The 11,481-nt window shown below is 28.2% G+C and overlaps 1 protein-coding gene across 1 annotated transcript; it reads left to right on the forward strand.

The window, feature by feature from the left end:
* Nucleotides 1–605: 605 nt before the first annotated feature.
* Nucleotides 606–3,727, forward strand: LOC127748453 (uncharacterized). Its single transcript, XM_052263003.1, has 2 exons — nucleotides 606–1,138; nucleotides 3,667–3,727. The coding sequence occupies exons 1-2, from the start codon at nucleotides 606–608 to the stop codon at nucleotides 3,725–3,727; spliced, it is 594 nt and encodes a 197-aa protein (XP_052118963.1).
* The last annotated feature ends 7,754 nt before the right edge of the window (nucleotides 3,728–11,481 follow it).

An 11,481-nucleotide genomic window follows, 5' to 3' on the forward strand; every position in this document is an offset into this window, starting at 1 on the left:
GAAATTAGGCTATGGTTACCATATAAAACAAGAGTGACGATGAAATAAGCTATGGTCACAATTTTAAAATAGGTGACCATAGATAAGCTATATTCACGCTAAAACTGTAACTTATCTTTTTTTAAGTTAGCTAGTTATGCTTATTTTTTAGAAAAGTATAGATAGACAATAAAAATACTAAATAATGTGAATAATGAATATGTCGGATATTCAATTCACTAGATGTGTGAATGGTTATCCTAATGTTAGAGTTTAAAAGGTAATTTGGGAGTGGAGTATTTTTTTATTTTATTGGGTCAATTCTAAAATCTATTATTCATATTGTTCACAAAAGTCATTGTCTACCTAGCAAAACTCTTTTTTAATCTAATAGAATCATCTCTAGTGATTTTAATTGTTTTAGCTTATTTTAAAATTCAAAATCAGTTTAATAATCAATATAAATAAATAGCATTATTCTTTTATAATATACAACAATAACAATATATAATAAAAAAAATTTATCTTATTTTTTTTATAATTTTATTAGATGGCTCAAGAAAGTAAACTACTGTTCCCTTCTCCATGATCAGTGGCGGATCCACGGGGGGACCTAAAAAGAAATCATGGGAATCACTGATAAACTTTGTCAAGCATTGCAACAAAAATCTCAAGACATTTTGAATGCTATGCATCTGGTTTCTAGTACAAAGTCATTGATTCAACAGTTAAGAGATAGTAGTTGGGGAGCACTTTTGGAGAAAGTTAGTTCTTTCTGCAATGATCATGCTATTCAGATACCTGATATGGGTGCTTCTTTTAGTGACATAATTCGGTCTCGTCGTAAAAAGGATGTTGTCACTGTTGAACACCACTATCGTGTTGACATTTTTACTAGCGTGATAGATTTTCAATTGAAAGAGCTAAATAGTAGATTTAGTGAGCAAGCAACCGAGCTCCTCATACTGAGTACATCTCTAGATCCTAAAGATGCTTTCAAGTTATTCAGTGTTTGCAACATATGCAATCTTGTAAAGAATTTCTATTCTTTAGATTTTTCTGAGCAAGAAAAGATTCAATTGGATTATGAGTTACAACATTATGAACTTGATGTGGTTAAAGCTCCAGATTTTCAGAATTTGTCTACTCTTGCTGAATTGTGTCAAAAATTGACAGAGACAGGAAAATCAAATATATATCCTTTAATTGATAGATTAATTCGTCTTGTTTTGACTCTTCCTGTGACAACAGCAACAACTGAACGGGCCTTTTCAGCTATGAAGATTATTAAAACAAGGCTTCGAAACAAGATGGAAGATGAATTTTTAGCAGATTGTATGATTGTATATATTGAAAAGGAAATTGCTTCAAAATTCACTTCAGAGATGATAATTGATGATTTTAGTTCCATGAAGCATCGTCGAGCAAGTTTAAAAATATCAAAATCTTAAAGTATGTAGTTGAACATTGACTTTTATATAATATAATATAATTACTTTTTTGATATATATGCTACAAATCATATTTTGTTAATTTTTTGTTATATTTTATATTTAATTGGCCCCCCTCTTATGAAATTTCTGGTTCCGCCACTGTCCATGATCTTCTTTACTATACATACTCTGAAAGTGACAATCCTATGAACCGGGCAGCATCTTCCCTACATTGAAGGGAGAGAAAGACGATTACAATAAAAAATTGAAGAGTTTCGTTCTTTTTGGATTTTATTTGATACAAAACTACTACTGGTAATTGTAAACTACTAAATTATTTTGGTGATTTCTTAGTAAAAGTAACCAGTAACCAAATTTTGTATATTATCAAGTCAAAATGTATAATAATAAATAGAATTTTATTTGTGTAGAAAAATGGTTTTGACCAAATAAAGGAATAAATTAAATGGAAAAGAATGATGAACTGAAAGTAATAAAAACTGTACGTCCTAAATCTTAAATTATATTAATCACTTGTTAGATCCTTATTCAAAGTTCAAACCATGTTTCTTTGAACACAAAGCAATGAATTTTGGTAAACACTCAAATATAGTTATATCTTTATATATAAAGTTAAACGTTAAAAATTATTAATTAATCAAATATATTAAATTATCGAATAATTTAATTAGTAGTTTCATATAAAGATAACTCTATGTGAGTTCCACCATTATTATTTTTCCCTTTGGTTGTATATATATGTTGTCGAACTACAAATTTCATTTATGATAATACACGTATATAAATAGCAATTGATATATATTTTTTAATCGTTTGAACATAAATCACAGTTAGTATTGTGTTTTTAATAAATAAACCATAAATTCCAGCAAGTTACTGCGATTTGTGAACAAATTTCAGTTTTACATAGTAAGAAAATATCCACCGCGATTTATTATCAATTAACTAGAAATATATACAACCCAACGCGATTTAATAAAAGACTTTAAAGACAATAAAATGATACAATGTTAGATAGTTATATTTTACTACATACTACACTTTACACTGAATAAAAATAGAACATACATATACGTAAATAATATTAGATCAAAAATTGTTTTATTTGTTAATTTTTTGTTTTATTTAGTTAAAAAATCCTTTAATTTTCCATCCCAACTCAAATCAGAAAAAACACTTTTGCCTTTAACAATTATTATTAACTAAAAGAATGTAAATGTTATTTTAACATTAAACATTATACTTATATAAAACTTTTTATCTCGATAGGATGCCAAATTGGATTTCTTTCAATATTTTATACTAAAATTTTCAGAATATAATTATATTTTAATTCTAATAAATTAAAACATATGGTATTATGTCAGTAAAAATAATTAGAATTTATTAAGTAAATAACTTGTCTGATGAAATAAAAATCATAAATACAATAAATAATTTCATATATTAAGAATAAATAATTTTTATTTAATAGTTAAAATTTTGTTGGGACAATTTGTTAGAATTATAAATATCTTCCACATACATCACTTTTTATTTACGAATTGGATTTAACTTGTACATACAAATATTCAATTATACATTTAACAAGGATGTTTAATCGAATTATCTAGTAAGATTCAATTCATAAATAATAATAGTCAATATATAATTAAATATATGATATAAAGGCAACATAGTTGATGCCGTCGAAGCATTCATTAAAAGTGGAAGTGTAATAAAGAGAGAAGCAGCAACTCTGGGGGTGGTCAAAGAAAACAACTGGAAGACATGACTTGAATAATCTGTAATTATGATGACCTTAGGGGTACTTGCTATTGCTATTGCTATTGTAAAATGGTAATTTTGAATTTTCTGAAAAATATGTATAAATTAATAAAAAAAGTAAATGTTAATTTAGATTGATTAAGGTAATTTAATGTTAATTAAAAAAAAAGTATAGGGAGCCAATGACCTAAGCGTACAATGTGTACAATGAAAGTTTAGAAAGTATTAGAGATATGATTATTAGTGTTACATTGTTCTATCAGGTTACATTTATAACATGAGATATTTATTATTCCTGGTATTCGGATGGTTATTCTGGATAGTATAGGTGATGTTCATTTTATTCATAAACCAAAGATTTAGCTCATTATACACATTGTACGTTTAGGTCATTGGCTCCCTAACACTACTCTAATTAAAATGGTATGTTTTATTCTTTAAATTATATTTCTTTATTAATATGTAGGGGTGGCAAAGCGGGCCGGCCCATCCCAACCCGCCCTGCCCCGCCTAGGCTCGCCTTATAAACGGACGAACCGACCCGCTCCTCCAAATAAAATGGGTTTAAAATGCTAGTCCGCCCCGCTTTATAGCGGATTGGCGGGTTGGCGAGCTAGCCCGTTTGACTCTTTTTTTAAAAAAAATAAAATTCATTAAAATTAACCAAAAAATAATAATTAAAAAATAAAATACAAATAAAAAAAGTCAAATTATAATATAATTTTTTTACTATTTTTTATTTTTAACTTCAACAAAATTGTTCAAAATAATATTTGTCAATAGAATCATCTTTATTTTAAAAAATAACTCACATAATTTGAGCATATATACGAAATTTTAAAATAAAATAAATAAAATTAATAACTAAAAGAAGAATAAAAACTAAAAATGAAAAAAAAGTGTTTAAAAATTCTATAATTATTAATTTTATAATAGTAATCACTCTTTTATTTAATAAAAAAATAAAAAATAAAAATATCCGACCCGACGGACCGGCCCGCCCTACCCTGTCAAAAATCGTCAATTTGGCGGGTTCCAAATCCTAGCCCGACTCCCGCCTTGTTTAGCGGGTTTAGCGGATCGCCCAGCGAGCTCGACCCGTTTTGCCACCCTTATTAATATGAACTAATATTGCTCAATTTTATCTAAAAATTTATTGTGATTGAAAATTTTTTATGAAACATAAATTTGATAACTTCTGTTTAGATATAGTCAGAAATCCAAATTTCGTCTTTTTCATACAATAATCTATTAACTAACGATAAATTTTTAAATAAAGTTCTGATCTACGTTACTGTAATCCTTGACCTATATCGAATTAGAGAATGACATAAAAAAATTAAAATTAAACAAAATAAAACTATAAAACATTAAAACCTAGAACCAAATTGGAGTGCCATATTTTTGTTTCTTTTATATAAAAATAAATATAATAAAAAAATATGTAATAATAATATCTATTCTTTACATTTTCAGAGACAATATTAAAAAAAAAAAGTAAAAATACACATAAGAAATAATACATAATAAAGGACAGAAGTGTCTCTCAAAAATTTAAATTTACCTGATACATTTAAAAGACTTAATCAAATTTATCTATATATTCATATTTGTTATGAAAATGTTTTGGAGTTAAAATTTAAGAATTAAAAATAGTCATAATTGATCTTTTTATTTGCTTTTGTTTGTATTTATCAATTACCATTAAAATTTGAAATAATATTAAATATAATAAACATATAATTATGAATATTATATACATAAAATTATAAATATTAAGTTAAAAAAATAATTTTAAATTATTAGTTCTATAATAATATTATTCATTACTTATTTATTACCATTAANATTAAAAATAAATTAAACTACACATATATAATTTATATGTAAATATATAACAATTAATTTTAATAGTTAATTTTAATCTAAATAAAAGATGCCCAAAAATAAAATTACTAAAAAAAAAATTTCATCGTCATTTTCTCTTAGCTAGGGCTTCAGCAGTTATTTAATTAAAGCTCTATGAGCTTCCCTCTGAAATAACATTGGAGGGTTTAATTTGTGAGTAACAATAGTTAACACTTAACAGAGAAGTAAATGTGTGTAACAGATCTATAATATTAGTTTTTGAAGAATATGTTTATAATAATTTTTTATGTGTATTTGTTGGAAGCATTAATAATAGTATATGGTTACACAAAAAATGTGATACATAATGGAGAAGAAAATTGAGGTGTATGGGGAGATGGTAGGTAGACAAGTATGAATAGGGGGACCTATGTGATTAGGGGGACGCACGTGCAATCCTGACATGGTTGAAATCGTGGGACAGTTACCCTCAAAACCCACAATAATGAAAGTGAAAGAGAAAAACTATGCTACTTCTATGTCTATGTCTTATGTCTAACCCCATCTTCTCCCTGTTTTTCTGTACCATCCACTCCTAACTTCCCACGTGGAAACACACGTGCGGCTGCCCATCAACCCTAAAGTACTATTATCTACTGCCACTCTCATCCCTTATTATTACCCTTCACATCTCATCTTCCAACGGCGGTGCCACCTTTCACTTTTCACGAAAAAGTTTACAAAATTCCACACCTTTTAGTTTTAGCACCACCTTATAATGTTAACTTCATTACAAACCATTTTGGTTCAAATTTCAGCAACATAGGTTATGTTACTTCAAATTTGAAAGAAATATCTTGGCTCTTAAAGTATTTTTATTTGTGATTAAACAATATTAATATGTGGATGGAAAAATATGAAGAAGCTAATAAATTAAATCTTCTTTTGACATATATATAACATGAGGCTAATTTTTAGATAGAATTACTTCTAATAAAAACACATCTATGATCATTTTATAATGGAATATAATAATACGCGTATATAACACTAAAATTTTTTACACACAAATTTATATTGACTACTTATAAGTATTTTATTGCCTTTTAAAGTTTTTTTTTTATCTCTTGTAACTTGTTTATTTTTTGTGTGATGTATTCTCTTAATTAAATGTTTTATTATTCTTCACTCACATATTCAAATCACTTAAAATAAAATTTTCTACCATTTTTTTATTATGTGTTGTTCTAACTCTCTCTCTTATAATCATTTCTTATTTTATCAACATAGGTATGATTATTTATTCATCTAAACATCCTGATTATAACCATACTAAGTTTATGGTCATACTTATTTTTTGTTGTCCAATATTTTATTCCGTACAAAGTTTAATAGCGTGGCGAAAAGATTCATTTTAATGATTAACAAAATTGCTTTATTTTATCCATATAATTAGGTGATCTGCTGCAACCACTTGTCTACCACTTTATTTTGTTAAGTGAGTGTGAAAGGAAGATGATGAGGCCACTGCCATGAAAGGCAAATCAAAGAAAGCCTTGAAGTTTCTGCAGCCATAACAAGGCTCATATACATATGTGTTGTTCTTTTGTCAAAAATAAGAACGAGTCTTATCAATTATAGTATGTTGTTTTGACAAACTCATCTTATTGTATTGTCATGCAATGATGCTCATAGTACATTTAAGAAAAAAAAGTAAAAAGAAAACAAAAAACTACGGATTGATGTTAAAATTAATATATAAAAGATGTAAATCATGTTATTGTGTTCATCGATTATCTCATACTGTTCACAGAAATTTTCTTTTCGAAATATACTGTACTATTGTACATAAATAATAATTAGATGACTACATAAATGTATTTAATATTAAGAAACGTATCCAAAGAATTTTATATATCACAACGTTGCATGTTTATATTTTTTCTATTGGTTATAGTATTCGTCGGATACTCAAATTTAATTCGGTAAAATTCGAATTTATGGTTGTAAAATCGAAACCGATGATAAAATACCCAATTAATTTATATATAATACATTAAAAATATTATATATATTATTTTTATCCTATTTAAATTATTATACATTTTGAACTTCTGAAGGATATTGATAGTGCGCTCAACATCAGATTAAAGCATCATTTGTTGCTTCATGCTTGAGGGAGACTGAAGAATACGATGGTGGTGCAATGATCATCAGAACAACAAAAGAATATCATCAAATTGGAACGACAACAAGAGATAAAATTATATGTTTAAGAACAAATTAGCTTTCAACAAAATACCTAAGGTAAAAATAGAAAAATTTAAGGAAAATACCGTGACTCTAATTAATCTTATCTTAGAATTCATAATAATAACTTATGAATAAATATCAAATGTTTTTTTTTAATATATAATATTTTAAATAATTTTAATAATTATTTTGTGTGTATATATATATTACATTTTGAATGTATAAAAAGTCTTAGCTTGAATACCTCATGCTTTTCTTTTTTTCAAAAGATTTAGAGGCGAAGAAAAGCTACATTATCCGATAATGATCACATCTTTTCGCTTTTAGATCATGCTATTAATTTTATCTTTAACTTCTAACTGAAAGGGGAAGGAAAAAAAAAAGAAAAAAAAAAGAAAAGAAAGAGAAGAAAATTGATGGAGGGTACAAGGGATAGGCCTCTTTCCTCGATGGCATAATTGTGATCTACGTGTATGATATGATGTTGCTCTCTCCATTATTATTTTACGGTATATGATATGATTTGATGTGGTTCTCACCAATTATTGTGCCACTAATGCCACTACATAGATGAATTCCAACCAACACTGTCCCCTTCAATCACAGATAACTTCACCTCACATTTATAGTTAAAATGGTACTTCTTCTATGTGCAGCTATATATGTGTATAAGTGTAACATTTAATTTGATCGTCTTTTAATTTATTTGAACCGCTTCTTAAATTAATAATTTTCATCAACATATACTCTCTCTCTCTAAGAAGTGTGTCATCTTTCATTGACAAGATAATTTGTTTGGGTTTTGAGGAAATATCAAACTAACTAACGAAGTTGAAGTTTTTTTTACAAGCGATAGTTGCAGATATTATTGTAAAAATACACTCTAAATACAATAGAAATAATATTGTCCAATTGAATTTTATCTTATTAATACATAATTTGCTTTGAGAAATATAATTATTTAGCTATAGATTAAATTTGGAATTATAATTCTTCACCTAATTAATCTTACACAATTTTTTTCTCACGTGAAATCCAATAAATTTAGTTTTAGAATATTTCAATTAGGTATTATTAACAGTTGATAGTGAAAATAATCCAATAAAAATTATGTGTAGTCAATTTGGACTTTAAAAATTAAAATTAAAGTCTCAAATTGATTTTTTCTGTTAATTAAATAATAGAGTCTAGTATATTTTTGTCTCTAAAATTTGTTAAAGTTTTAAAAATACTCATAAGTTTTATTTTGTTTTAATATTGTTCCAAAAGTTTTCAATTTATATCAAATATATCCTTGACAACTAAATTTTTAAAAAATTTAGGACTAATATAACAATAATGCATGATAAAAAATTATTCTTGTGAAGTTATTTTTAAATTGGTCATAATTTTTTTGAAAAATTAGTCGTTATGAATAAATTTGATATAAATAAAAATATTTTAAGATTAAATTGAAACTAAATAAAATTTAAAAATATTTTTAAAATTTTTAATAAATTTTAAAAATAAAAAGTATATTTTACCCTAAATGATAATATATACATCACAAAATAATTATATCATGTGTTATTATTTAACTGATAAACAAATCAATCTAGTTTAAAGATGTATTTTTTAAAAAACAATTTTTTATCTATCAAAAATTAAATTAAAGTATTTAATTTTTAGGGATTATTTTTACTATTTACTCATATTATTGATTGAAAAATCTAGAACGTACCATACACACGCCAATTTTATCTTTGTTTGAGGCATTCGACTTTTGCACAGAGGCTTAGAGAGTTTTAGCTTTGTTTTAATTTGGAGATTGTAAATGGAAGGAGGAATCATTGAGTCATAATTCCAAATAAAAGGTACACAACATTAATCATGTATATGATCAGAACTACATTGGTGTATTCTCTGATTAAGTTATCTATAGCAAATCTATTTAAGATTTATGGATGCTTGTGAATCTTTATTTTTTTTCCATTATCAATAATTTCATGAAGGAAAATATTTGAAAAACAATAAAAATCAATCCAAATCAGTTAAATTTGTCTTACTTTATATTTATTAATTTCTTTTTAGCATTGTTCTTTTATGAATTATATCAACTTAAGAATTGATTTATATTTGTAATTGGTGTGAATGGCAGTTTATGAAACAGGAAAAGCTAAACAAATAATTTTCGCAAGCTAAAGAAGATCCGGCTAAGAATATTGCTTGTGTGGTTTTTTTTTTTTTGAAAGTCAAAATAAGCTCATTAACACATTAGATGGAGCTACAAAAAAAAAAAACCCACATTGCAACTTTTATGTTACCTCCGTCAAAATTATTAATAACATGAGTTTATTTTACACCATTCTTTAGAGCTATAAATCGTTTTTACAATACATTTCACCATAATCATTGTCTTATTCTAAAAAATAAGTTTATTTCTACACAACTAGATATTTCATATTACGGAAAAAGATCTCACTAACCATGTTTTGTGCTCTTTTTTTTTTTCAACGGTACCGTCCTCCAACTCTCAAAGAGTTCTCAGATGGATCCTGGAATGAACCAAGCCCGCCTCACATGAGTAATCCATGCGCACCAAACAAATGTTGCACTGATTCAAGGTCCTTGTTACACATCATACAAACATTGTCATTCTGATCAATAATGCCAAATCTACTCAAACGATCCTTCGTGTTAACTCGACCTACTAGCACAAATCAAGTGAACAACTCCACTCCAGGGGATACTAGTCCTTTCCAGATTCCATTTGTGTACTTGTATTTAAGGATATCATCCTTTAAAGTATGCTCCTGCAAGACCTACACAAATGAGTTAGCAGTATAAATGCATTCCTTGTCAAATTTTCACACCACTCTATCTTGTACACTTGCTATCAGTCTCACAGTGTGCAAGATATCTAGCATTTTATTCAAACTTTCAATCTCCCATTGGCGGAGTTCCCTCCTCCATCGGAAGTGCTACACCCACTTTAACCCATCCCAAAACCCACAGTCCTCAGTTACAGATCCTTTGTTATTTGAAATCAAGAAAAGTCTCGGAAAGGAATCTTTCAACTTCCCTGACTATAACCATGTATCTTCCTAAAATCTGGTTGTTCTATCATCTCCTACTACTATAGCAAGGACAGACGATTTGCTTTTTTATTTGCAGGTTACATATATCTTTTCACGGGCCCCATTTTGATAGTAAAGCTTGGGTCGATAATAACTGGTTCGGATTCAGATTATTGCACGAGCATACAATCTTCTTTCATAATGGGCATTTTTCTTTAGAAAATCTCCATCATCACTTGAACAATAAGGCAGTATTGCGAACCATGGCATCTCCCACCCCTAGCCTTCCTAGTTTCTTCGGTGCCTATATCAACTCCCGCTTTACAAGAGCCAACAAAGCTCTTCCATCGTCCTTCCCCTAAAAGAATTTCCGTTGCAATGAAATTAATTTTTCCGCTACCGCAACTGGCATTTTATATAAACTCAGATAGTAAACAGGTAGACTATTGATGACCGACTTAATGAGAACCAACTTCCCTACTTTACTGAGGACCTTTGCTTTCCACAAACTAAGTTTCTCCTCTACCTTGTCTATTACCGGCTTCCATGTTTTTACCAGTCGTGGATTAGCCCTTAGATTAATACTCAAATACTTCATTGGAAGAGTTGCCGCCTGGCACCCTAATAACTCGCACATCCGATCCACCCCCTCCTGACTGCAATTTACCGGTATCAAGCTAGACTTTTCAAAGTTGATACTCAGTCCGGACATTACTTCAAAACACCTCAAGAATCTCTTGTAATTTCTCACTGTTTCTTCTTCTGGTGGACAGAATAATATAGTGTCATCAGCAAACAGCAGATGAGATAACTCTATATTATCCTTTCCGACTAGAAGAGGAGATATTCTCCTATTTCTTACTGCCTTCCCAATCATCCTATTCAAGACATCTACAACCAGGACAAAAAGAAAGGGTGACAAGGGATCGCCTTGTTGCACCCTCCTTTCCATCTTGAAAGGTTTTGACGGTGACCCGTTGACCATTATGGAGATAGATGCCGACCTAATACACTCTGCAACCCATTCCCTCCATCTAGTACCGAACCCCATCTTTTCTAGCATAATATCAACAAAGTTCCACTTGATCCTGTTATAAATCTTTTGAAAATCCAATTTAATGATT

The sequence above is a fragment of the Arachis duranensis genome, chromosome 6 (genome assembly GCF_000817695.3).
Source record: "Arachis duranensis cultivar V14167 chromosome 6, aradu.V14167.gnm2.J7QH, whole genome shotgun sequence".
NCBI classification, from domain to species: Eukaryota; Viridiplantae; Streptophyta; class Magnoliopsida; order Fabales; family Fabaceae; genus Arachis; species Arachis duranensis.

What these genes read in the sequence shown, in the direction of transcription:
- LOC127748453 (XM_052263003.1), top strand. Translation starts at nt 606, where the DNA reads ATGGGAATCACTGATAAACTTTGTCAAGCATTGCAACAAAAATCTCAA. An exon ending in TTGTCTACTCTTGCTGAATT is followed by an intron (nt 1,139 to 3,666) that starts GTGTCAAAAATT and finishes ATTAATATGTAG; the next exon opens with GGGTGGCAAAGCGGGCCGGC.